At 39.5% G+C, this 27,397-nt stretch overlaps 2 protein-coding genes and 1 long non-coding RNA gene across 6 annotated transcripts; 1 reads left to right on the top strand and 2 right to left on the bottom strand.

Annotated features, from left to right (window-relative positions):
* Window positions 1-837: 837 nt before the first annotated feature.
* LOC129446135 (uncharacterized) lies at window positions 838-21,545 on the bottom strand. The gene is made up of 17 exons (XM_073873679.1): window positions 20,837-21,545; window positions 19,768-19,794; window positions 19,296-19,389; window positions 18,982-19,127; window positions 17,639-17,677; window positions 17,339-17,413; window positions 15,562-15,630; window positions 14,498-14,566; window positions 14,351-14,404; window positions 14,181-14,249; window positions 3,802-3,906; window positions 3,634-3,687; window positions 2,502-2,606; window positions 2,348-2,401; window positions 1,746-1,784; window positions 1,444-1,658; window positions 838-1,014 (listed from the first exon to the last, which is right to left on the bottom strand). The coding sequence occupies exons 1-17, from the start codon at window positions 21,000-21,002 to the stop codon at window positions 838-840; spliced, it is 1,557 nt and encodes a 518-aa protein (XP_073729780.1). The 5' UTR covers window positions 21,003-21,545.
* A 170-nt stretch (window positions 21,546-21,715) lies between these two features.
* On the bottom strand, window positions 21,716-25,840 carry LOC141349130 (uncharacterized). Its single transcript, XM_073873878.1, has 3 exons — window positions 25,546-25,840; window positions 23,465-23,500; window positions 21,716-23,378 (listed from the first exon to the last, which is right to left on the bottom strand). The coding sequence occupies exon 3, from the start codon at window positions 23,375-23,377 to the stop codon at window positions 21,716-21,718; it is 1,662 nt and encodes a 553-aa protein (XP_073729979.1). The 5' UTR covers window position 23,378; window positions 23,465-23,500; window positions 25,546-25,840.
* LOC129446137 (uncharacterized) lies at window positions 21,740-24,868 on the top strand. 4 transcript variants are annotated; one of them, XR_012372447.1, is made up of 7 exons: window positions 21,866-22,003; window positions 22,076-22,149; window positions 22,313-22,425; window positions 22,526-22,721; window positions 22,796-22,936; window positions 23,086-23,361; window positions 23,700-24,868. It is a non-coding gene; the product is annotated as an uncharacterized lncRNA (long non-coding RNA). The 4 variants fall into 4 exon arrangements; XR_012372445.1 differs by adding an exon at window positions 21,740-21,781 and having other exon boundaries at window positions 21,860-22,425; window positions 23,700-24,867; XR_012372446.1 differs by adding an exon at window positions 21,740-21,781 and having other exon boundaries at window positions 21,863-22,425; window positions 23,700-24,867.
* Window positions 25,841-27,397: the final 1,557 nt, after the last annotated feature.

Below are 27,397 nucleotides of genomic sequence, written 5' to 3' on the forward strand. Positions count from 1 at the left end.
GCTGTCTAGTGGGCGAGTATTTGCTAAGTTTCTGTAGTTGGGCAACGGGATTTCTGAAATGTTTACCTGGCGATTTAAACATCCAGTAGTTCTTAACAAGGTTATGACTTGTTTGTACAGCAAGTTTTTTGTGATATATCGGTATTTTCCACCTACAATATGCGGGATTAGATGCTACCTTCTATATTGGTTTCGTGTGATCCTCCCCCACTCTCGCTTCGCACGTGAACTGCACCTCACCCACTCCATTACAAGTCGCATACTTGCACATACAATGTAAAATTGTTTAACGTTTAATATGTAATCTGTTGTCGTGTCATTTTAGTGGTTCTAACACCTGTTTTATTTTGTGGATAGAGAGCGTCAATGGTACGTTCTTGGCGTGTTCAATTGTGCTGTCACATGAAAAGTGTTAATCGCGCCCAACTAAGAGCCTTTTATACACGTGGTCACTTTATGTATTCCATCCATTGACATTTGGCTACATAAATGCGACTTGGGAAAACTGCTATGAATCCGATCTTCTACTCCCACGCAAAATGCAAATACACTATTGATTACTACGCCTTAAAAAAAAGCTTCAGACGGTGTTGAAACAAAAGGGATCCGCGTCTCCTTGCTCGGCATACTGTATGCGCGCAATTCAGAGGGTATCATTGATTTATATAAATTACTCGATTGCGCATAGAACGCTAAACACATGAGGTGAAGCCAGAGGGTATGCATTGACTTCACTTTACCACGTGACCACGCGAGAGCTCGCCCGGTTGAGTGGCAAAACGTGCAACAAAATGGCTGGTTTTCATAGAATGACTGCCCTGCTATTTTATCTACATTTTAACATTTGAACTTACCTATTAAGAGGGCACCAATATTTGTCTTACGGATTCCTCTTTTGTCTCCCCTACCACACCAATTCAGTTGCCGGGCAACATTACTGGTGAACACCTTGGAGCAAATTCTCCATACTGTCTTCTTCATATTTGGCCCACCGCTGATTGATAGTCTGTTCACCTTCAACAGGTTAAGTTTGAAGTAATATGTTAGCATTAAGATTGACCTGCATTGTTTAAAGTAATGACTTAAGTTAAGATTTTGTAAAACTCTTCATGAAGGATGCTTCTATTTGATCCAAAGCAATTTTGTGAATTTATAAGAACTGATCTTATTGCTGGTTCAAGCGCAAAGCACTTTAAGTCTTTAAATTCAGCATTGTTAAAATCTACATTTGAGTCCTGGGCCCGTATTCATAAAAAATCTTAGCGCAAAGAATTCCTGCTAGTGACAAAATTGAGAAAGTTCTTAGAAATGTGGGTCTATCCCCCTACAATCAAAGAAAAGATCCTAGTAAAGAAAGGATTAATTCAGAAAGCATAATCACATCTTAACAGATGTCATAAATTCAAAAATTGTTGTAGGTTTAATGATTCCAAAAATTCTTACCATTCTCTGCATAAACCCTTTGTCTGCTAGGTTTTGTTCTAGCCTGTCTAGGTCTGCAATGGATGCTAAAGGAAAGACACCACCTTCCTCCTCTTCATCCATTTGCATTTGGGGTACAACGCGCCTGTTTCCCAATAGAGACTGGACCAGTGAAGTCAAATGGTTGATCTTCATGTCCATTTTCTCTATTGTTTCCAGAATTGCCCTTTCAACAGCTGCAATACAGGTAGTAATATAATTTATGTAGCTTTGATGAATAAAACAATTCATTTTACAGTTTATTTAAACTGATAAAAACTTACTTGTACATTGAAATGGTGCCAGACTCATGCCAGAAGTACCTGCAAGTATATATTTGTAAGGTTTTTATTGTTAGATGTATTATCAATGTGCATCTTCTCTGGTGGATCTTAAGAACATGACATTTTATTTAGGGTGAAATGTAACGCTGACATTTTTAAAAAAATTGTCCCACCCATATATATGTTTTGCCCTAATTTGATTTGCTTAAGATATGCAAAGCTGAAATGGAGTTTGAAAGCTAAAACTTAAAGTAAGCTTATTATGATGGCTTGAAAAACACAGTAAACAAAACAACTTGTGTATAGGTCAGTGGTTGTCAAACTGGGGGCCGCGAGGTAGTGCCAGGGGGGCCCCAGTTTTATGACATTTTATAACATACATTAATTTACCATGAATTCTGTGTAATTATACCTGAAAAAATAAAGCTACTAACCAACAGCACTACTTTGTATAACTTAATATTTTTTGTTTAATTCAAATGTTAAATTTTAGAACAGTTTTTTGTCATAAATTTTCTTTGGGGGGCCGCGAAGGAACATACTGGTCACAAGGGCGGCCGCACGCAGAAAAAGTTTGAGAACCACTGGTTTAGGTAACTTACTTGGTGTTCTTTCTTGTTGGTTCCCCAAGGGACTTAGAACAGATAAAGGGCGTTCTATGGGTTGAACAGACATATTGTGTCGTATTAGAATGTGCAAAATGCAGTGAATAAAATGTTTTTGTTTACTCTTTCCTATTTAGTTGATGCTTTTTACCTCGAGTGTTAGGTGGATCAACACTCCAGCTGTGATGGTCTGCCTGAGTGATGCCCACTGGAGCTGAGAAAGGTGGAGTAGGTTGATAAGTTGCACTTGTTACATCTGTAAAAACAAATTGCCTGCTTCATAATGCTTACACATTTATTTCAGCATCCATATTAACTATATAATCCGTAATATTTTAGTTTTTAAACACATGCTGATATTGAACAACAACGTTACAACTGAAATTGTACAGCCACTGTAATTCTTGAGCAAGAATATGCAGAAATCAAAGAAGTGTAAACTCTAAGCAAGTGTTCAAACTGCTGAGAGGGTCTATGACTTATATATATTTGTAAGGTTTTTTGTTAGATGTATTATCATGTGCATCTTCCCTGGTGGATCTTAAGAACATGTTACTTTATTTAGGGTGAAATGTAACACTGACATTTTCAAAAAATTGTCCCACCCATATATATGGTTTGCCCTAATTTGATTTGCTTAAGGGGCCAGTCACACCAAAAGCACTTTAAACGCTTGCAAACGCAAGGCGCGACACACTGCCTTTTTTAAAAAAAGAGCAGTGCGACGCGGCTTTTCATATTGCTAAGCAACCACCGAGTCAGCTGTTTTGTCAATCAATTATTGAAGCGTGAGCACTCTTTTGCTGTTAACTGTCATATTGGCAGAAACTTTAAAAAGAGGGCGCTTGCTCTGACCTTGTTTGAGGGTGAGAGGTCCACAAACACGCAGGAGAGAGTGAGCGAGTGGAGTCCGGTTCTTCAAAGCAACTGTAATCTTCCCTCACCACAACGTAAGGCCCGCCTCTCCCCTCATTCGATTGGACAATGGAAAGCCGTGACTGACGTCGGGTGCTTTTCTGCTCTCAGCGCTCCTTCAAAAACGTGTGCGCGGCAGGCGGCAAAAAACCGCAAGGCGCTCGGCGCGCATACAGCGCGCAAACGCGCCCTGCCCATAGAATATCATTCAAAAAAGGCGCCTGCAACTGCCATAAACGCTTTTGGTGTGACTGGCCCCTAAGAGATGCAAAGCTGAAATGGAGCTTCAAAGTTAAAACTTAAAGTAAGCTAATTATGATGGCTTGAAAAACACAGTAAATAAAACAACTTGTGTTTAGGTAACTTACTTGGTGTTCGTTCTTGTTGGTTCCCCAAGGGACTTAGAACAGATAAAGTGTGTTCTATGGGTTGAACAGACATATTGTGCTGTATTAGAATGTGCAAAATGCAGTGTGCAAAATGCAGTGAATAAAATGTTTTTGTTTACTCTTTCCTATTTAGTTGATGCGTTTTACCTCGAGTGTTAGGTGGATCAACACTCCAGCTGTGATGGTCTGCCTGAGTGATGCCCACTGGAGCTGATAAAGGTGGAGTAGGTTGATAAGTTGCACTTGTTACATCTGTAAAAACAAATTGCCTGCTTCATAATGCTTACACGCATTTATTTCAGCATCCATATTAACTATATAATCCGTAATATTTTAGTTTTTAAACACATGCTGATATTGAACAACAACGTTACAACTGAAATTGTCCAGCCACTGTAATTCTTGAGCAAGAATATGCAGAAATCAAAGAAGTGTAAACTCTAAGCAAGTGTTCAAACAGCTGAGATGGTCTATGACTTAGTGATTAACAGTCAAACACAATGTGCCGTAGACTTTTTGAAAGATTAATAGAAATCCAAACAAAAAAGTGAAGTAAAAGACAGAACAGTATAATTCAAGTAAGGGATAATGTAGAGGCAGCTGGTAGTTATCAGGAAATAAGTGAGATCTTGTATCACACTGAAGGGGCTTATTTCCCAATAACTACCGGCTGCCTCTACATTATCCCGCTTATTACACAGCTACTTGCCACATGAGAAAAAAAGTGGACATGAATATGAATTTGAAACATTTTTATCCTTCCGCGAAACTTTGCACAGATGCATAAAATGATCGTAATACCTTATTAAGATTCTCTGCTTCACACTTGTCTGTCTCCATTTTTTCTCTTTTAGCCAGTCTTTGAGAAGTTTTAATGCCCATTTGTGTGTTGGCTTCGTAGCTGTCATGCTCTATTTTGTCAAGTTTAGTCTCAGTAAGCTCTCTGTGTCTTGTCGTTGTTCGTTCTTCTATCCACTGTTTAAATGTTTCGTTTGTTCCGTACATGTTAAAATTAATGTCAAAATTTTCCATTCTTTCTTGTGGTTGTCCAGTGTTTGTCACAAGATGGCGCCAAACGGTAATCTTTATTGGCGTGGAGAGATTTTACTCGTAAAAGTAGTACCGGCTATGCGTTATTACTTGAGCGGTTATTTGAAAAGAACGAACCTGCAAATGTCTCAACTGACCAATCAGAATCAAGCATTCCAGAGAGCCGTGTAATAAGCACTTTTAAAGTTTTTGCTACAAAATCAACTTTATGCTTATATCGCAAGAATTTCACCTTTATGTGAACTCCTGCAATGTTTTAATGTCATGTGACCTTGTGTAATTTGGATCGATCCCTTGAATAAATTCTAAATTGTTTCATGAGGGTTGATCAAGTCCCTTCCTTAGTTTTAAATACCCTGAATTAGGGGTGGGCGGAATGTCCAAAGATCTATTTCACGGAATGAGTCATTTTATTTCAAGGAACGGTATATTTCACGCTATACATGTTTTTCAATTTATATTGTTTTTTATTATAAAAATTTACAGAAATTTGCCACTCACTCTAGCTTTTAACTAAATGCTCAATGCAGTTTTAAAATATGAGCAATTTAAAGTTAATAATGTCAAAGTGAAAATGGCCAGAAGATAACAGATTTAGTCTTGATTAGGGATGGGCACGGACATTCCAATATTCGATCGGCAATAATAATTAGAATTTAAAAAATGCTATTAGAATGTTTTTTAATGTGCCACCAAAGGGTTACGACTTATTTGATGCTTTTTCACTCCATCTATACCGTCTTTTACATACTTAAATGTAAGATATACATGAACATTAATTCGTATGTATTTCTGATTGTTTGGCAATGCAGATTGCAGACGAATTTAAGTTTTTCCATTTATCTTCGGGTTTGGCTGCGCCGTATTTGGCCACTGGCTCACGTGTTATTAAACGTGCTTCTCCGCCGCCCGCATCAACACATCATGAGAGATTTGTAAGCTTTCTGTTATAAAGTCTACTTTATTTTGTTAATAACGAGACAGACACGGAGAACGAAATTGTCATGGTCCTGTCAGACATCCGTGCTAGATGTAGGTCTGAGTGCATCTGACAGGACCGTGGCAGTATCATGTTCTGTGTGGGAACATGTGGGATCACATTCTGTGTGTGGCTGCCACATGTCCCCGGTGTCTTGTTGCTGTCGTGATCTTGCCAGACCTTAGTGTAGATCAGGTCTATGTTCTGTGGGCAAGGTCAGGGCAGCAGTGTGTGTGTACGTGGGAACACGTGTGTTCACATCATATCTGTGTGACACGTGTTCCCAGTGTTTTGTGGCTGTCATGGTCCTGCCTGACCTTGGTTATTATCCAGAGGGCAGGACCAGGGCAGCATTGTTTTATGTGGGAATACGTGTGTATTCACATCATATCTGTGTAACACGTATTCCCAGTGTCTTGTCACTTTTACCCTACTCCCTTATGTAATCATGTCTTAAGTGATTAATTATGTTCACCTGTTCCCCATTGATGTGCTGTCTATTTAATGCCCTTGTGTTCTCTGTGTGGTGTGCGTGCGTTGTTGTATATCCTGTGTTTATGTACTCCATTGTTTGTTCCTGTAATTCTCAGTTTCTGATTTGTGTTCCAACACCGTGTTATTATTTCATATTCTGTTTTACCCCCACGTGGGTTTGTTTTGTTCAGTTTATTCAAATACAGTTATATTTTTCATACATTCCTCTGCGTTTGGGTTCTTCCTTTTATTACTACAATCCGGTTTATACGTACCGTGACAGAACGCACGCACCTAACTGAACCCAGCAGGGAGGTTTGCTGGCAGCCGCCTGGCGATTCGGGGAAGGAGATCCCGCCCCGCATACGAGTCGGGTTACGAGTTCTATGACCCACTCGTATGCGGGTCCGAGGGTAATGCCAGGTGGCGACCGCCCGGATCGGCTGAATCCCGCCAGACTCAATCCAACCCGAGAGCCATCTGGACCGGGGCTGTCAGACTGGGGAGGTCGCCTCCCATCTCTCCGGCACCGGAGACCACGCCTTCACCAGAGGTCCGTCCAGTCTCCAGACGGAGAAGGAATAGGACGAAGGGGGCTTCGGAACCGGCACAACCGGAGACACGTCACACGCCGGTGCAGCCGGAGACTCGTCACACGCCGGTGCAGCCGGAGACTCGTCACACGCCGGTGCAGCCGGGGACTCGTCACACGCCGGTGCAGCCGGGGACTCGTCACACGCCGGTGCAGCCGGGGACACGTCACCCGCCGGTGCAGCCGGAGACACGTCACTCGCCGGTGCAGCCGGAGACACGTCATCCGCCGGTGCAGCCGGAGACACGTCACCCGCCGGTGCAGCCGGAGACACGTCACCCGCCGGTGCAGCCGGAGACACGTCACCCGCCGGTGCAGCCGGAGACACGTCACCCGCCGGTGCAGCCGGAGACACGTCACCCGCCGGTGCAGCCGGAGACACGTCATCCGCCGGTGCAGCCGGAGACACGTCACCCGCCGGTGCAGCCGGAGACACGTCACCCGCCGGTGCAGCCGGAGACACGTCACCCGCCGGTGCAGCCGGAGACACGTCACCCGCCGGTGCAGCCGGAGACACGTCACCCGCCGGTGCAGCCGGAGACACGTCACCCGCCGGTGCAGCCGGAGACACGTCACCCGCCGGTGCAGCCGGAGACACGTCACCCGCCGGTGCAGCCGGAGACACGTCACCCGCCGGTGCAGCCGGAGACACGTCACCCGCCGGCGCAGCCGGGGACACGTCACCCGCCGACGCAGCCGGGGACAAGTCACCAGTCGGCTTCTCAGCCGCAGGACTTTATGACTCAGGTTCCCCATGGACATTTTGTTTCCCCTGTTTTTTCCCCACCTCCCCTTCATCATTTATTATTTTTGTTACACCATCCCAACCCGTTTGTCACATATGTGTGTTTACCTTTGTTGTTTGTAGTAATGTTGTCGTGGTTGTCTTCTGTTGTGCAGTCTTTAGTTCCTCGTGTTTAATGTTTTTGTTTGTGACGTCTTGTATCCGTCTTTTAAGTGGGGGGTACTGTCATGGTCCTGTCAGACATCCGTGCTAGATGTAGGTCTGAGTGCATCTGACAGGACCGTGGCAGTATCATGTTCTGTGTGGGAACATGTGGGATCACATTCTGTGTGTGGCTGCCACATGTCCCCGGTGTCTTGTTGCTGTCGTGATCTTGCCAGACCTTAGTGTAGATCAGGTCTATGTTCTGTGGGCAAGGTCAGGGCAGCAGTGTGTGTGTACGTGGGAACACGTGTGTTCACATCATATCTGTGTGACACGTGTTCCCAGTGTTTTGTGGCTGTCATGGTCTTGCCTGACCTTGGTTATTATCCAGAGGGCAGGACCAGGGCAGCATTGTTTTATGTGGGAATACGTGTGTATTCACATCATATCTGTGTAACACGTATTCCCAGTGTCTTGTCACTTTTACCCTACTCCCTTATGTAATCATGTCTTAAGTGATTAATTATGTTCACCTGTTCCCCATTGATGTGCTGTCTATTTAATGCCCTTGTGTTCTCTGTGTGGTGTGCGTGCGTTGTTGTATATCCTGTGTTTATGTACTCCATTGTTTGTTCCTGTAATTCTCAGTTTCTGATTTGTGTTCCAACACCGTGTTATTATTTCATATTCTGTTTTACCCCCACGTGGGTTTGTTTTGTTCAGTTTATTCAAATACAGTTATATTTTTCATACATTCCTCTGCGTTTGGGTTCTTCCTTTTATTACTACAATCCGGTTTATACGTACCGTGACAGAAATGAAACAGAGAACATTTATTATATGCAGTGCTCTTTCGAAAATGAACAAGATAACTGCACATGGCAGTTTAAAAGCAAAGCTCCGTCTTTGTGAACTGTTGTTAAATTAAGCTAACGTTAGTAACTTTGCACAGTCAACAATAATCTATCGAGCCAGCTTACATTATTTGTAAAATAATGTTAAATACAGATATTCAATCTTGTTCAATCCGTCTGTTGTTTTTATCAGATAACCATCATCACAATCTGGACATGCTTAACGCTCCGGCAGCCTTTCATTCTAAGTTAGATGCTCTTAATCTTACACAAATCATTAATGAACCTACTAGATACAATCCCAAATCTGTAAATGCGGGCACTATTATAGATATTATTCTGACTAACATGCCATTCAATTACACTTCTTCTGTTTTTAACCAGGATCTAAGCGATCACTGCTTAATTGCTTGTGTTCGAAAAGGGTCTGTGGCCAAAGGACCACCTCTTATTACTGTTAAACGTACTTTAAAACATTTTTGTGAACAGGCTTTTTTATCTGATTTGTATCAGGCATCTTGGAATGAAATTGAACTGATCCCATCAGTAGATGACGCTTGGTTTCTTTTTAAAAATACATTTTTAAATATATTAAGTAAGCATGCTCCTTTAAAAAAAATGAGAATTAAGAATAGGTATAGCCCTTGGTTTACTCCAGAGTTGTCCGCTTTAAATCAACAGAAAAATCTTCTGTGGCGCTCTGCTTTAGTATCAAAAAGCCCCCGGGATATGCAACTTTTTCGGGAAACTAGAAATAAATATATACAGTCAATTAGAAAGGCAAAGACTAGTTTCTTTAAGCAGAAGTTTGCATCCTGTAGCACTAATTCCAAAAAGTTCTGGGACACTGTGAAGTCTATGGAGAATAAAAATATACCCGCCCAGTTGCCCGCTGCAATGAAGTTTGGAAATACTGTTACTACAGACAAACAGTTGATAATTGAAAATTTTAATGAACACTTTGCTAAAGCTGGTCATGTTTTTCATTCACCTACATCCGACTCGGTAGCGAGTTCTGCATCATTTACAGTATCTTGCTCAAGTCGTCCTCACTTTTCCTTCGCGCAAATACAAACAGCCGAAGTTTTGAAAGAATTATCTACTTTGGATCCTTACAAATCTGCTGGGATGGATAATTTGGAACCTTTCTTTTTTAAATTATCTGCTGAAATTATTGCACCTTTTATTACTAGTATATTTAATCTCTCTTTGGTATCATGCGAGACTCCAAAAGATTGGAAAGCTGCCGCGGTCACCCCCCTCTTCAAAGGGGGAGACAGTCTAGATCCAAATTGTTATAGACCAATATCTATTCTGCCATGTGTTGTTAAAATTTTTGAAAGTTTACTTAATAAACAGATTATTGAATATCTTAATTCACATCATCTACTTTCAGCCACACAATCTGGTGTTCGAGCCGGTCACGGATGCACTTCTGCTACGCTAAAGGTACTTAACGATATTATAATCTCAATTGATAGCAAATGTTATTGTGCAGCTGTCTTTATTGATTTTGCCAAGGCTTTTGGTTCCGTAAATCATTGTGTTCTTATGGACAGACTCAATAGCATTGGTTTTTCAAGAGAATGCATTGCTTGGTTCACAAATTATTTTTTAGATAGAGTCCAGTGTGTAAAATCTAAGGACATGCTGTCCAGACCTCTGACAGTCTCAATGGGAGTGCCTCAGGGTTCAATTCTTGGGCCAACCCTTTTTTCTATTTATATTAATGAGATTGCTAGTGCTGCTGGTGATTCGTTAATTCATTTGTATGCAGATGACACCATATTATATACATCCGGACCATCTTTAGATTCTGTGTTAAGTAACCTTCAATCTAGTTTTAATGCCTTACAACACGCTTTTCTTGACCTCCAATTGCTTTTAAATCCGAAAAAGACTAAATGCATGCTTTTTAATCGTTCACTGCCCACAGCTTATCCGATTACTGTTACTACTCTTGACGGGACCAAATTAGAATTAGTGGACTCTTATAAATATTTAGGTGTTTGGTTAGATTGTAAACTTAATTTTCAGACTCATATTAACTATCTACAATCAAAAATTAAATCTAGAATTGGTTTTTTATATCGTAATAAAGCTTCTTTTACTTATGCGGCCAAATATGCTCTTGTAAAGCTTACCATTTTACCTATTTTCGATTTTGGCGATGTTATATATAGAATAGCTCCAAAAGTTTTACTAAATAAACTAGATGTAATTTATCATAGTGCTATTCGTTTTGTCACCAAAGCCCCGTATACTACTCATCACTGCGATCTTTATTCTTTAATTGGTTGGCCTTCATTACATACTCGCCGTCGAATTCATTGGTTACTAGTTATTTATAAGTCTTTACTAGGCTTATCCCCCTCATATCTTAACTCATTGGTCATGGTAGCAACTCCAATTCATAACACGCGTACTTGTAAGTATATTTCTCTGATCGTTCCCAAAGCCAAGTCCGCTTTCGGCCGCCTTTCTTTCCACTTCTCTGCAGCTAACGACTGGAATGAATTGCAAAAATCTTTAAAATTAGACGAACTGATTTCCCTCGGTAGTTTTAAGCATCAGCTTTTAAAACTGCTTACTGATTCTTGCTCATGTTAACAGTCCAGTTATGATCTATAGTATTTTAAAAAGTGTTTAAATATAAGTTTTATACATTTATAAATTTCTTAAGGTCTATTTCAGAGTAAACGTAATGTTTATTTTTAATTATTTATATTGTATGTAGCGCTACACCTGTTGTACATCTGTTTTTTTTTTTTTTTTTTTTTTTTACTTGATTTGATAATAATTTTTCTCATGTGTAACTCTGTTGTGTCGCACTGTTTCTGCCTTATCTTGGCCAGGTCGCAGTTGTAAATGAGAACTTGTTCTCAACTGATTTTACCTGGTTAAATAAAGGTTAAATAAAAATAAAATAAAAATCACGAGGGAGAGTTTTCTCCGCAGCACCGGCATTATTGTATCTAGTCAGAAGAACGGGCTTTCACCGAAGCAGGTAGGGTAAATAGGGTTTTCTTTATTCACAAATACATGTCAAACTAAACTGAGAAGATATTTATATGGCGACTGAGCAGTTGGTTATGTAGATGTGTTTTTTCATTTGCTTCGTTCTCTTATTTGGAGTCTGTTTAAGGGTTTAAATGATGCAAGTCCTCAAACTTTAAACTTCGCAAGTCCTCAAACTTCGTTTAGATTTGGGGTTAGTGTATAATATTTGGTATAATATAATGTATGTAAGATCAAACAGTAATGAATTCATACTAACGACCGACTTGACACTAAGGGTTTGACTGACTCAGACTTCGCTCCGCATGGGGTTTTAACGCCTTTTTTTCTGTAGGATATTTTTTAAGAAGAGTTTAAAATAAATATTTTTACAATGTTTTCAACTTAAAAATACATACATATACATACAGAATATACGTTTAGCTTGTTGTGGATATTTCCTAATTATAAGCCTTCTGTGAAATTATGACAAAATGAAAAATACAAAAGCCCCGCGTGAACTTAAAATCAAACACAAATTTAACCACAAGAAGATGCAGGGTCATTAAATATGGCATAGATGAGAGAGAGAGAGAGAGTGCGTGCCAGACAACTTATAAATGAACACCTACATTACAGACAAAAGGGTATGTTGCTTCCTATTAAAGTTTGATCAATTGTGCATAATGGCATGTGCAACAAATGCATACAGAAGTCTATTTATTATCAAAGTATTTGCCAGTAGGCTAATGCAGATATTATGGGAAAAAGTAAATAATTGCATTCATTGATATAACGTGTGCACCTAACATGTCTGCACTCTTAAAAATTTCAGTCAGGGGCTACAGTGCTCTAAGTAGAAAAGGTAGGCTGGACACTATACCTAAAAACTTTTTGTGGACTTGCATAAAGAGAAAAGTTCCACTTAATCTTTCCCTGGACATTTTGTTTTTATAGTTTGGCAGATATCGTTTTGTATCGGCCAGTGCTGGGCAGTAGCTTCACTACAAGTAGCGAAGCTAGTAGTTTAACTACATTTTTCAGTAGCTTGGCGGTAGCTTAGCTGCTTTCTAAATCGAATAGCTTTTCAGTAGCTAAGCTCTTTTTTTACCAAGTAGTGAGGTAGCTTCCACACAAGCTACAATTTTCCAAACATTTCTGAAGTCGTCCTGAATTTGAGAATAAGCGCGTCATTTGACACAGGACGTCGTTTGTTCCGTATTTTCGAGTTGTGCAGCCTTCATTCATACAAAACATTACCACTCGCATTCTGTGAAGACTCGTGCTCTACCTCTGACTGGGTTATGTCACCAAGCCAAGCTAATATAAAAACATTAATAAATATTACAATTGAAACTATTAATAGAATGTGCTTTGGCGGGCACCTCACAGACTCTGTGCAGGCTACCTGCTGCCTGCGGGCCCACGTTGGAGACCCGTCAGGGCAAGGTGTTTTTGAATAAAGGCAGCTCAAACATGCATTTTATTCTGGGAGTAAAGTCCAGCAAACAGCCCGAAAATGTGAAGTACCTAGGCCTACATTATGCTTGTATTGCCTATAATTACCAAAATGATAAATTGAAACTGAATAAATAATTACATAATAAAACTGGTTAAAAATAAAAAAGTAGCTTGGATGTAGCAAGCTACTATTGATGTAGCTTAGCTTGCTACATTTCCCAGGGGGGTAGCTTCAGTGTAGTGAAGCTTCATTTAATGTGAAGTAACTGGTAGCTTAGCTCACTATATTTTCCAAGTAGCTTGCCCAGCACTGGTATCGGCATATAATTTGCAAGCAATACATCGATTATCGAAGAATCGGTGAATCGTGATACTATCGTTATCGGGGACATGTATCGTGCATCGAATCGTATTGTGAGGTACCCTGCGATTCCCACCCCTAATAAGCAAATGGGATGTCAAACTACATCGCTCCAGCAGCGCACGTGTCACTGATATAAACGCAAGTTTTGTCTTAGCTTGCTTAAAGTTCAGAAAACTTTACAACTATTACTATTATGTGCGATCAAAACTCTTTGGCATTGCAGCTCCTTGAGAGACCTCTGCACGTGAGAGACCGGCTGCTGCATGAGCAGAGAGAGAGCGAGCGCTAGAGTCTCACTGCTAGTCTCGCTGCGAGACTCGCGGTGGATTCACTGGCACTTATTATAAAAATTACAGAAATAAGTCGTTCATTTTTTATGAGTGAATTATTTTACATGTTTCTCCGTCACACTAAGTCTAACATGGGGCAGGGTAGAGTTAGCCACACCCACTTATTTGCATTTCGTGGAATAGAAAAATCTGTTACGTCTGACATTTTATTCCGCGGTAACGTTATATACCGCCCAGCCCGACCCTGAATGTGTTTGATTTCCCTCAACCCTTATGCTCTTTTACCTTGTGTGCTAGGTCTATCAACATCCCAACTGTCTCTGTGATTGTCTGTCAGAAAGGTGGAGTGGGTAAGTTGCACCTTCAACATGTAATTTGTACATTGGTGAGATTTCTGTTCTGAATTTATGTGCATTTAACTTACTTTGTGTTCTTTCTTGTTGGTCCCCTGAGGATCTCTGGACACAATAGGTCTTGTCTACGAATTGAATTGATAATTGAATATATAATTTTTAAATTGTCTCTAAATGGTGTGAATGTTTTTCTTATTTTCTCATCATAATTGTGTTCTTTTACCTTGTGTGTTGGGTAGATCAACATTCCTGCCATCTTTATGATGTTCTGCCTGAGAGATGCCTACAGTAGCTAAGAAAGGTGGAGTGGGAAAGTTGCACCTTCAACATGTAATTTGTACATTGGTGAGATTTCTGTTCCGAATTTATGTGCATTTAACTTACTTTGTGTTCTTTGTGTTCTTTCTTGTTGGTCCCCTGAGTGTCTCTGGACACAATAGGTCTCGTCTACGAATTGATAATTGAATATATAATTTTTAAATGGTCTCTAAATGGTGTGAATGTTTTTCTTATTTTCTCATCATAATTGTGTTCTTTTACCTTGTGTGTTGGGTAGATCAACATTCCTGCCATCTTTATGATGTTCTGCCTGAGAGATGCCTACTGGAGCTAAGAAAGGTGGAGTGGGTAAGTTGCACCTTCAACATGTAATTTGTACATTGGTAAGATTTCTGTTCTGAATTTATGTGCATTTAAAGGAACACGCCCACATTTTGGGAATTTAGCTTATTCACCATATCCCCCAGAGCCAGACAAGTCCATACATACCTCTCTCATCCCCGTGCGCGCGGCAACTCCGTCCTACGCAGCCCCCGCCAGCCCAGCCCAGCACAAAGACTGGAAGTGAACGGCTCCAGCTAGTATACTGCTCCCAATAAGTGACAAAATAACGCGATCATTTTCCTATTTATGTGTTGTGATTTGTATAGTCAAACCGTGTACAAATAACAAGGTGATATGAGACACAGCGATCTTTTAACAGTATACATACTGAGAACTATATTCTCTGAAGACGAAGCACTGCCGCATGGGCGGAGTGATTTGCACAACTCTGACCGAATTCTCTGCTCCTCACCAGGGGCTTCTCATGTGCTGCGAGCGGATCACTCCGCCCATGCGGCAGTGCTTCGTCTTCAGAGAATATAGTTCTTAGTATGTATACTGTTAAAAGATCGCTGTGTCTCATATCACCTTGTTATTTGTACACGGTTTGACTATACAAATCACAACACATAAATAGGAAAATGATCGCGTTATTTTGTCACTTATTGGGAGCAGTATACTAGCTGGAGCCATGCATTTCCAGTCTTTGTGCTAAGCTAAGCTAGCGGGGGCTGCGTCAGACAGAGTTACAGCACGCACGGAGATGAGAAAGGTATGTATGGACTTATCTAACTCTGGGTGATACGGTGAATAAGCTAAATTCCCAAAATGTGGGCGTGTTCCTTTAACTTTTTGTTCTTTCTTGTTGGTCCCCTGAGTGTCTCTGGACACAATAGGTCTTGTCTACGAATTTAATTGATAATTGAATGTATAATTTTTAAATTGTCTCTAAATGGTGTAAATGTTTTTCTTATTTTCTCATCATAATTGTGTTCTTTTACCTTGTGTGTTGGGTAGATCAATATTCCTGCCATCTTTAGTATGTTCTGCCTGAGAGATGCCTACTTGAGCTAAGAAAGGTGGAGTGGGTAAGTTGCACATAATTTGTACATTGGTGAGATTACTGTCTCTCCAGTAACATTTAATTTCCCCAAAACCTGCATATGTAAATATTTTAATATAAAGGTTTACATTTAAAAAATGTTGCTGTGTAAAAAACGTGTTTTTTTAAAACAAATTTTATTTTGTATTTCAGCAGAAAATTATAATTTTTTAGTAAATGAAATACATTTTTAGAAAATTCAACAAATGTTATAAATGTAACCATTTAATAGAAGATAATGTGTATTTACAGTTCTCAATGGTGCCGCCATCTTGCAGTGCCCCAGAGTGTGATGTCACAGGCTTGGTTGCCCCAAGTAAGCTTAATAGATACAATGGTAAAGAGATAATTAAAAAATAGACAGTGGAGGACAGATGAAAGAAAGATGAAAACTAAAAGCAACAGGCCATTAAAAGACATCAAAAAGGAGGCCATTATTGCATTGGTCACAATTGTATGATCACGATTGGGCCTTCTCATGCCCTGTTGCTTTCAGTGTTTATCTTCCTTCATGTGTCATTTGCTGTCTGTTTTTATCCGTCTCTTTGCCATTTGTATCTTTCAAGCTAATGCAGTATAACAAACTTCGTGATTTCACATGCTGCGGTATTGCAAGATGGCAGCACCCTTGCATTGAAAACCATTAATAAACAATATTTTTTTCTATTTAAAGGAACACGCCCAGATTTTTGGAATTTAGCTTATTCACTGATCCCCCAGAGTTAGATAAGTCCATACATATCGTTCTCATCTCTGTGCGTGCTGTAACTCTCTGACGCAGCCCCCGCTAGCTTAGCTTAGCACAAATACTGGAAGTGAATGGCTTTAGCTAGCATACTGCTCCCAATAAGTGACAAAATAACGCGAACATTTTCCTATTTATGTGTTGTGATTTGTATAGTCACACCGTGTAGAAACAACAAGGTGATATGAGACACAGCCATCTTTTAACAGTATACATACAGGGAACTATTTTCTTAGAAGGCGAAGCACTGCAACTTGGACGGAGTGATTTGCTCACAGCACCCGAGAAGCCATTGGTTAGGAGCAGAGGGTTCGGTCAGAGTTGTGCGAGTCGCTCCGCCCGGGTGGCGGTGCTTCGTCTTCGGAGAGTGTGGTTCCCAGTATATATACTGTTAAAAGATCGCTGTGTCTCATATGACCTTGTTATTTGTACACGTTGTGACTATATAAACCACAACACATAAATAGGAAAATCTTGGCGTTATTTTGTCACTTATTGGAAGCAGTATGCTAGCTAAAGCCATTCACTTCCAGTCTTTGTGCTGGGCTGGCTGGGGCTGCGTCAGAGAGTTACAGCAAGCACGGAGATGAGAGAGGTATGTATGGACTCATCTAACTCTGGGGGATACGGTGAATAAGCTAAATTTCCAAAATCTGGGCGTGTTCCTTTAATGGCATCATTTATAACATCAGTTATTTTCTAATAGAGTAGATGTCTATTCACTTAAATAATTTAACTTTTCTTACTTAATTGCATTTAACTTAAACTATTTTTAGCAATTTAGAAATGGCCAATGTTTGTTTTTTGAGGTCTAGGTACTGAAGGAACAAGTATTTTTTTGGACAGCTACACTTTCAGGCTGAATGCACAATTAGTCAATTTATAAGCACATTCATAATTCACCTCAAGCCTGAAAAAACAAATAATTTACCTTTAAAACTGGGTACACTCTGACACCTCGTCTGTTGTTTTTCTTTTCTTGTCCAATTTTGCTGATTGACAAATGCTGTCGACAGTTAGGAGGTCATTAGACACTTTTTTTTTAAAGAGCATTACCTTTAAACAAGTTTACTAGTTTATCTTTAACCTTTAGATTTATCCACATTAAAGAAAGACCAAATGTCAATTGTAGTGTTGCAGGTTTATGCTTGGTTACAAAGTGTACCTTTAAACACTTGTAGATTTTGGTATGTGAAGTTATAAAAGATTAAAAAAGAAAATTCTGACTTACATTTGTTGATTTTGTTGACAGGAGGTTGTGCAACAGGATCTGATAAAATAGAAATTGTGCTTTTGTTTTCTCCACTGTTATGAACTTAAATGCCAACTTAATTCATAACGGGGCACTTTCCCACACTAATGCCGAGTTCAGACTGCATGAATTTCAAAGTTGTCGGGTCACAGATCTTTTCACACTGCATGACTATCTGGGGTAGCGTTCAGTTACTGCTGTTTTCACACTGAACGATGGATCGTTGACAGGGGGTTCCACACTGCATGACTTTACCATTGGAAGAATCGCGGACAAATTTGTCCTGGTCCGCAAACTACGTCTCGCAACCAAACGCACGTGAGAAGTGACAAGGAACAACCTGAGGTTACACGTGCAAGACCGGAGTTCTCACGTGAGACTTGGGATTAATATTAAAATTGGTAGCCCGAAGAAGCTTGCCATACAAATTGCATGTGTGCTCATTTGCAGCGATTAGAAGAAAAATGTAAAAGAAAAGAACCCCTTTTTCTGAATCAAAACCATGCTTGCTGATATTATGGTTTGTACCTTTCGGGCATTTGTCTGCGAATTCTCAAAACCTGTCAGCGAGTCAAAATCAGGTCTAAAATCGTTTAGTCTGAACTCTGCATTATGTGTGTTAAGAAGTCGGTGTTTTTTAATTAAAGCTAGCTTCAACATTAATTATTCTGTTTATTTATTCTGTTGATAGAATAAGCACTGTGAGAAACCGCCCCATGTGTATTCTGCGTCAATCAGCCAAACAACTCCATAGGTATACGAGTATTCACAGTAACACTTCAGACTGTCTTCTGTGTGCTAAATTTGCATCACTGGGTGTGTCCCACTCCAGGGCAATAACACAAAGCGGCTCATATTCAAGAATAATTGCTAAAAACCATGAGAAGGAGATCATACATCACAATTGTTTAGACAGCCTTGACATTACAAACAGCACTGACGAGTAGAAGAGAAGACAAACATCTCTGCATACACACTAACATACATTGCACATCAATTTATTTATATTATCTAATAAGTGTTTCATATTGTATTTATATTATCTAATAAGTGTTTCATATTGTATCTACATCGGGACTCTTTAAAGATTTTATTTTAAAACAGCTGTTGATCTCACAAACTGCTAAATTTGGTTTTGCTGGGATGGCCATAATGAATTTTTATTGGCTATTTTAAAAAGGTCTTCTCAATAGTTCTGTACTGACATCCTGTTTCATTTAAACTGACGTCACCACATAAAATAATGCTGCATGTCCCAAGGCACTTCAGTGGGCCTTTAATGCATTGTTTTATCAGTAATACATTTATTTAATTTCTGTTACCTTTTTTCTTGGGGCGTTTAGGTACTGCTGGAGGTTTGGGTGCGGGTGCAACACTTCCTTTGTGTATCGTTTTTCTTTTTTTTTGTTGTTGAGGTTCTTGTACCTCGTCTTCTGAGGAACACATGAAATCGGAGAAGGTTTTTCTTCTAGGAAAACAAAGACAAGATGGCAATTGCACACACATTTCATAGCCCTTTATTTGCTATGTAGCAAGTATATGTGTGATTAATCCAATTGAATGTTTGAAACTAAGGTAAATTACAGCAGTTTTCATGTTAAACCATGTTTTGTCATGTTCTTTTGTTGTAACTTACTTGTGAGATCTTTTTTCTGGGATTTCAGATTCCGAATTAATATCTGATGTGTAGCTGGCCTTTTTCCAATTGCTAGCAACATTCTGAAAAGATGCTGGAAAATGAAATTAAGGTAATGTTTATTTTTTATTTATTTTTGTAGAGAAAATGCAGAAAATTGACAAGATGATAAAAAACTTAAAACAGATGAAGAGTTTTGTTGCAAAACTTAAGTTTTTTAATTTTTGTCACAACGTGTTTATTATGTTAATATTTTGTTGTATGGTGCTACTTAGCTGGATTTTAAGTTATGAAGGTTTAAATCAACACAAAACGACTGAAGTCGAATTTATATTAATTGGAATGCACAACCAAAAATGAGATTTCTGAATAAAACCCCGCAGTTATCTCATTTTGCATCGAAACTCTTCAGATATTGTTTTTTACTCTGGGCAAGGTCATTTTAATTTATAATAATATTTACTCCTCTCACCTGATTCATGCAGAATTCGTGCCTTATGTCGTGTCCAGGGTTTAAATTGGGCCGGGGCCGTCCGGGGCTAAGCTCCGGCACATAGGCTGAAGGTCGCGCTCTGCTTGTGCCAGTGTACCCGCTGCGCTTGTGCGTGTGTACTCGCTGCGCTGGTGCGCGTGCACTGACGCGAAGGGAATAATGCGTTTTCATTCATTATGGGGCATACTCACCAACGCAAGTTCAACGATTTGCGCGAGCAGATTACATACAAAGTCAATGCAAAGACGCAACCAGGCGCGTCCTCGCACGGGGCGATGGCAATGACGCGAATTGGGCGCCGCAATTGCCGCGAAAACACGCGCTTTTCCCTTTAAATGCGTCTTCGTGCAAGTTATGCAACTTAAGCGAAAAAACTCAGAACTTCAAGAACGCGCTCTCACACAGGATCATTTGACGAGAGAGAGAGAGAGAGAGAAACAGAGAGAGAGAGAGAGGTAAGAATGGTGCCCACGTCGAGAAAACTTCATAAGACTAGAAACGTGTAAAGGATTAAAGTATGTATGTCACTCATCTAATTACATTATGTTAAGGATGACACTGGATATAACTTTTATAGTTTAATAAAATAATGTATTTTGATTACACAAATCAAACCTAACTATATGATTGTTTTAGCTGCTGACCAGCATAGGCTAATTTATAAGACATGTTGATGATACAGTACTGTGTGTTGCACCTTTTCTTTTTATTTGAGTCTTTTCTTATGCCTAGAATTATTCAAGGAGGTTGATTCTTTTAACTTCCTTTAAAGTTTGATCAGTTGTGCATAATGACATGTGCAACAAATGGATATAGGGTGTCAAACTCATAGATTTGCATCATTTAAAATTCAGACGCTCTTTATAAAATATTTGGGGTCAACCTCTGGCACAGATTCAAAGCTGAAACTTATCAAATCCTATCAGAGGTCCAGAATGTCATTGAAACACACCAGTGGCTTTGCTATCATCAGTATTAAACATGTTACCCCTTGAAGTACCCCTCCCCGCAGAGCCCCCCCACATAACAACTCCCAATTTAACCCCTGGTCGTGTCCACCCTTTGTCTGGCTGTGGTGCCTCCATTACTCTAACACACTTAAGGATCCTATCAATGTCCTTATATGGTGGCCACCAAGAATAGCCATCTGCATACCAGGACTTTGCAGCTGGTCCAGTTGTCCCTTCTTCCTCAAATTCCACAATTATGTACATTTTTTGTTGTAAAGCTGCCAGCCTGAAACCGTGTTGTTGATTTGATTGGATGAATATTTAACTATGTAATTCCAAGGCAAACTATGTAGCAAACTGTGTAATCTGTTGATTTTTTTTATAAATTTTATCTATGTATTTCAGAAGCTAACTATGTAATCTAAATGTAAACTATAATACAAAAAGCACAGTTGAAGTATTACTTTGTATGCAAAAGTGGCATTGCAACAAAGTAATGGTGGTGTGGGACAAGGAAAATTTTGCCCTCTATTTCCTCAAACTTGCAGAAGTCAACTGTTGTTGAGAGGTCATCAACTAAATAGATGCCTAGAGTGGAAGATGGCAGGGGATAGTCAAAAAAAGATTCCTGGTGATTAAAGGTACTGTAGGCTACATATATTTCATTCCTGAATGAAATTATGTTTTTCAGCTTAGCAACTTTCCCACTGATGTATACATGACTGTTTGCCTGATCTAGCTTGAGTGTGTAAGGGCTTGTTCTTAACTCCTTGTATTGTGTTGCATCATCAAAAGTTGGAGGCAGAGGACCAGGGGCCTATACCATAAAGCTGGTTTAGTTGGTTAGCCAGCTTTGTTTAGGATTAGTTTGTGCAAATCCTGGGTTTTGGGTACCATGAAAATAGCTTTTACCAACAAGGCCTGCACATTGGCTTGGTTTTGTCAACCTGAAACTAATCCTGTAACCCTGAGTTTGTTTAACCATTTTCATGGTACGGGCCCCAGTTGCATGCTGTTTTTTTGAGCAGATGTGGCCTGTTTTTGTGAGTGTCTCTTACGCTTCTTTGCATTTCTGAAAATCTTCTAACTATTTGACTCAGAGGGCATGTTGGTTTTCTCAGTAGTCTCTTCAGTTTGTTCAGATGATTCTCGTACTTGAAAGCACTGAAGTTTTCTAGGACGCCGTGCTGTTTTGCATCATCTGCAAGGTGTACAAGGCAGTGTGCATTGTACGACAGGAATTGTGGACCATACAGTTGACCAAAGTGAGTGACAAATAGGGCCAGTATGTCATTGGCATAATCACAGTAATCTTCAATCAAACTGTTGTTACTTAGGATGAAGATTCCCACAAAGAGCAGCATAAAGTTGTTGTACACTTCTGTCCTAAGAATATCCTTCATCATGACAGGTCCAGTATACAATAAAAACTGCCTGAACTCTGTTGCCTTCCACCTGTCGATTTCCTTAAGTGACCTTGGTTTACGTGCAAATTCTATGGGCACACTTCTCCGAGCATTTATAAACCTTTCTGTTGTTGTGTTTATTTGGAATCCTGACAACCTACAACTAAGTGGACCCAGCTTTAGCCACAAGTGGAGAAGCCGTCTTGTGATTCCAAGGCACACAAGGTGCATGTAATCGAGTGGGAATCCAGACACCATATCCAAGGATGTTTGTTCAAGAGGTGAGGTCCCATGATGATGATCAGGATCTGTCTTGTTTCTGAAACTCTCATCAGTTCTTAAAGGCATATCATTTCTTGGAAATGTCACTCTGTTTTCTAGGTACAGACCTTCCTGGGTGCATTTTTCACATCCGTGATAGCCTGTATGCCCTTTAACGTTTTTCAGGAATGCACGTGCAGGTGCATCACACACCATGGAAGATAGCTGTAACTGCAACTTCACTCCTTCGAACTCGAAACCATTGGCTAATTCGTTGATTTCAGAAATGAAGTCTTGGAGATATTCATCCAGCGAGGTAGGTTTACAAGTTCCGCAAAATAACCCTATTGTCACAGGTTCCTCATTAACTAAATTTTGCACTGTACCTAGAATGGGCCAGAACTGTGTTGCTGAGCTCTTATATAGAGGCAAGCCATCGATGTTGACCTGAAGCTCCAAAATGTTAATCCTCTCCAAAATGTCAGTGTTCTGACGTAGCACCCCTGCAATTGACTTTAGGACACCGAAATGGTAATACTTGCCACCAGCCTTTTCTTGTATTTCTGTGTTGGAACGCACAGTTCCTAACAATGTTCTGGAGTCCTTTGGTAGGTTTAATTTGTGTTTCCGTAATGTGTTGAGAAGGGAATTTAATGCAACATGTGTTATTTTGTGTTCAGTAGCCCAGGTTGCCAAATCATCTTCAAGGGAAGTTGGATCATCCTCAAGTTCAGACTCGGTTTCTGATTCCGTGTCATCAAGAACACTTGACATGTATTCAGTGTCATCAACATGAGAGACACAGTCCATAAATATGTCATCCTCATCGTTTTCATGGGTATTATTTGTGTCACTAAGCATGTTACCAGGCTCATCTCCCCATGCTGTTGCCTCTAGTGACTGCAGTTGTTTTGCAACCTTATCTTTAGCCTTTCTTCTTAGTGTCCAATAAGAAGGTTCGTTGCAAGCCATGCTATATTAAGACATTAACACATATACAATACAGTTTTCTTTACTGACATACCAATCCTTGTGCACAATAATAAAAGATCAGCATACCTTGATTAACTGTGTATGAGGGCTGGAGATAACCACCTGTAGTCAAATGAAAAAAGGCAAAAGTTAATAAATGTGGACATGTGTGAAATGGATATTAGTTTGTCTAATGTTTATGTACTGTATATTGTTTTCCATTAGGTTTTGATTTTACTGTTGCTGCATTTGAGATATTTACATATGCTATGGGAATTATTGATGAATGCATTCTAAGTTTATTATGTTTCTTGTGTTTCAGCCTTCATTTAAGGTGGGAAGACATGGAAACAAGGATGAAGTTAACGGATGGCACATAGTTCGCAATTTATTTTTTAGCTGGTGGGTGCCTAGCTGAGGAGAAAGGCCTTTGCTAAATTCGAAAAAAATATATATATAGTGTAATATGGCAAGTTGCTAGCACTAACATACTTTTTCTGTAAATGCCTGTTTAATGGCTATTGGATGATGGGTTCAAACAAAAGTCAAATAGCTTTGTTGGTGTGGCATCATTTTCATTGCGCTTTGGCCGCAAGACCGTAAAGTGCATTTGTAAATTTGGATGTGGTTTTCAGTGTTTTCACAGGACTTTGGGAGAGGATGGCGCTGGGTTATGTCATGGTTACATGCCAATGAGCATATCCATTGTCGTGACACTGTACTTGAATTTATTAACTGTTACATGCATTACGCTACTGTATTTTTATCGCACAATTTCAAAAGAAGCTGTTTTCATCTACACAAATGAATTTCTGCTGGCAGACATCAAGACTACAGTAAAGTTAGTTGTATGTCTGACGTTTATTATATATTTAAATTTCATACCAGTTCAGCTAGTTAAAGGGTTGGTATTGTGCTAGATATAACTAAGCTAAAATGCAATGATTCGCAGATCACTTTTGTACATAGTCAAAAAATTTGCAAAGTATAAAAAGGGATAGTTTTCCCAAAAATTTAAATTGTCATTATTTACTCGATTTCATGATGTTACAAATTGTATAGATTTCCTTGTTCTGATAAACGTGAAGGAAAATATTTTGAGCAATGCTTGTAACAAAATCGTTCATGAGCACCATTCAATTCAATTTTTCAATTCAATTCGGTGAAGTATTACTTTTAAGTTTGTTTAAATGGGTTAACTATCACTTTTGGTTTTTGTTCAAATTATAAATTGTCTTTTTATCAGCATAACTCAATTGATGCCTTTTGTGTATGTTTACATAAAATTTCTATGTACTTGTATGGAGGTACTGCTCTGCACATTTGTGTATGTCTCCCTTTTTTAACACACCTGATTCAAATCTTCAGCTCATTAACTGACCTGAGTCTGTCAGAGAAGAGAGATATAAAAACTGTGCAGATCAGTGGGCTTCCAGAAACTGAGTTAAGAACTGTATAGCTCTTTGGCAATGACCTGGCTTTTTAAATAAAGGAAATATGTGGGTGGGTGCTAAGCAGTGTCACGTGGGGTGGGGGGTGCCGGTGCAAGGGTGTAGGTTCATCCGATCACAAAAAAACTGTTTATAGAATGTTGTTGACCACTTTATGATTCACACAAATGCAACAGTACCAGAACAAGCATCTGCTTCGGAACTCCATCAGTATTAAGGTAACCGTTTTGACCGCAAAGTATGCATATACAACGTTTGGGCCTGCATTGTTGTGATATTCAGTGTTGCAGATTAAATTTCGCCAATGCAGGGCTGTACTTTCAGGTCATGTGACCCATTATTTTAGCTGCACTGGTGTGCTAAATAAATAACCCGCTCATTACCTCAGTGCTAACAGGATCGTCCTGCTCATACTCGAGCTGACTGGAACTTGCATTTTATTATTGCTACCTTTATTTATTTTATCTCTCAAGCAGTTGACGTGGTAAATTATGCGTTTATTTCATGTTTGGGTGTTAAAATGAAAGCACCACGCTCAAATGTAATTGTTAATGGTAGGGGAATGGGTGTTCGTTAGGCGCGCGCTATCAGCCGGTTTTCTGAGGGAGAAGGAAAAGCGCGCCATTAACGTTTTGAGGCGCTTTTTTACGGTGACAAATAAGTTGTATTTATGAAATTATTTAACAAAAGTCTAGATGACAAAATATTAATACTTACCACCAACAATTTGACGAACAAACCCAACAATTTGACGAACCAACAATATGACAAACTGATTGAACCTAAATGAAACTGATTCAAAATGAACGTAAATGTACCAATATATATTTACAGATTATATTTTCTAACTGAATGAGAGGATGAAGCTACACAAATTATTTGTAAATTAAAGACGAGGATCAAGCGACCGTAGGTTTTTAAAGGATGAGCTGCAGGATCGAGCAAAAATCTCAACTGCGCGTTCACACGGGGCGTAAGCGTTAAAGCTTAACGGAAGGCTTGTCTGAAGCGTGGCCAATCACAGTGGCCGCTACACATGCTCCGTTCTTCCATAAACGTAATTGGCTGGCTTTGTCTAGGTAATTTGCATAAGGCGATCTGATTGGATGACGCACGCGTTGCCGCTTGAGAAATGTTCAGCTTCTGCCGCGAGCAACGGGACTGACGCGGCGCCGACGGATCCACAATTCAGTTCGGCAACGCATGACGTCACCCATTAAAAGTGAATTAGAATCGTTAACGCTGACGCCCTGTGTGAATGCTCAAAAGTGCAGAGCCAGTGGTCACGTTAATGTCCTTTGACGTATACCACAGAAGAGCTGGACACAAATGACACGTAATGGTCGTACTGTGTTTACAATGATTGGATGTTTTTGTCATATATTACTGTACAAAAGATTTGTGTAATGCTTTTCTAAATTGTTAATTTAGCAATTTATTCGCCTTGACAGTGTATGAAACCAGCTGGGACAGGATTTGTGCTGCATTAATATTTATTTTTAGGATTAAAAAGTAAGTTTTAATCTGATATGCGTTTTAACACGGATGTTTTTTTTTTGTGTGTGTTCCACAGCATGTGTTCAACTACATGTAGACATTTTCGTAGTATGTCTTCCACTAAAGATCTGTTCACCTTATAAGGTAATTAAAAAAAAACTTTTCAATTTACATTAACATTGTCATATGCATTGTTCATTACAGCACATTTAAAGGGATAGTTCACCCAAAAATAAAATGAACGCAAAAGGAAGATACATTGATAAATGTTACCAAACCATTCGTGGACCCATTTACTTCCATGGTAGGAAAAAAGAATACTATGAAAGTAAATGGGGTCCACGAAATAATGGTAACAAACATTTCTCAAAATGTATTGTGTTTATTAGAACAAAGACATTTAAACAGGTATGTAACAACATGAGGTTGGGTTAATGCAGTGCTTCTCAATTATTTTCTGTCATGCCCCCCCCCTAGGAAGAAGTAAACATTTCGCGTCCCCCAACTCTCCGCCGCGACTGTAAATAGTATAATTTGTCTATAAAATGACACATCTGCAAAACATTGTATCCTTATTAACATTAAAGAAAACACACAAAAAAAGAACTATCGATCAACTTACAACAAAGAATAACTTTATTAACATTGTTTTTTAGTCTGTAACAGAAAAGACTAAAAATGCATCAATTTGCCGGAAATAAAAAATCAATCCTTATTTAAAGTATAATATTTTTTGACCATTTGATACTGAAAAATTAAATTAAATATAATCAATAAATAATAATAAAAAACTCAAGCGGCTTATCAGCGTGATTGGGGTGTAATGTCTTTAAGTGAGGGTGCAAAAAAAATCACTTACTGAAAAAGTATTTTCTCCGGGGTCTTGCGCGCCCCCCCTGGTGTCACTTCGAGCCCCCCCTGGGGGTCCCGCCCCACTATTTGAGAAGCACTGGGTTAATGACAGAATTTTCATTTTTGGGTGATCTTTCCCTTTAATTAGAATAATATCTGGGTGTTCACCCCAAGCATTTATCTTCTGTGCTTGGTGGAAAGTCACTGGTGCAGTGTCTTC

This window comes from Misgurnus anguillicaudatus, chromosome 12, assembly GCF_027580225.2.
Source record: "Misgurnus anguillicaudatus chromosome 12, ASM2758022v2, whole genome shotgun sequence".
Classification (NCBI taxonomy): domain Eukaryota; kingdom Metazoa; phylum Chordata; class Actinopteri; order Cypriniformes; family Cobitidae; genus Misgurnus; species Misgurnus anguillicaudatus.

Coding starts and splice junctions, on each gene's coding strand:
- LOC129446135 (XM_073873679.1), bottom strand. CDS start 21,002: ATGTACATAATTGTGGAATTTGAGGAAGAAGGGACAACTGGACCAGCT. Junction 14,567..15,561: donor TGATCTACCCAACACACAAG/GTAAAAGAACAC, acceptor CACCTTTCTTAG/CTCCAGTAGGCATCTCTCAG. Junction 1,785..2,347: donor CCAACAAGAAAGAACACCAA/GTAAGTTACCTA, acceptor ATATACTTGCAG/GTACTTCTGGCATGAGTCTG.
- LOC141349130 (XM_073873878.1), bottom strand. CDS start 23,377: ATGGCTTGCAACGAACCTTCTTATTGGACACTAAGAAGAAAGGCTAAA.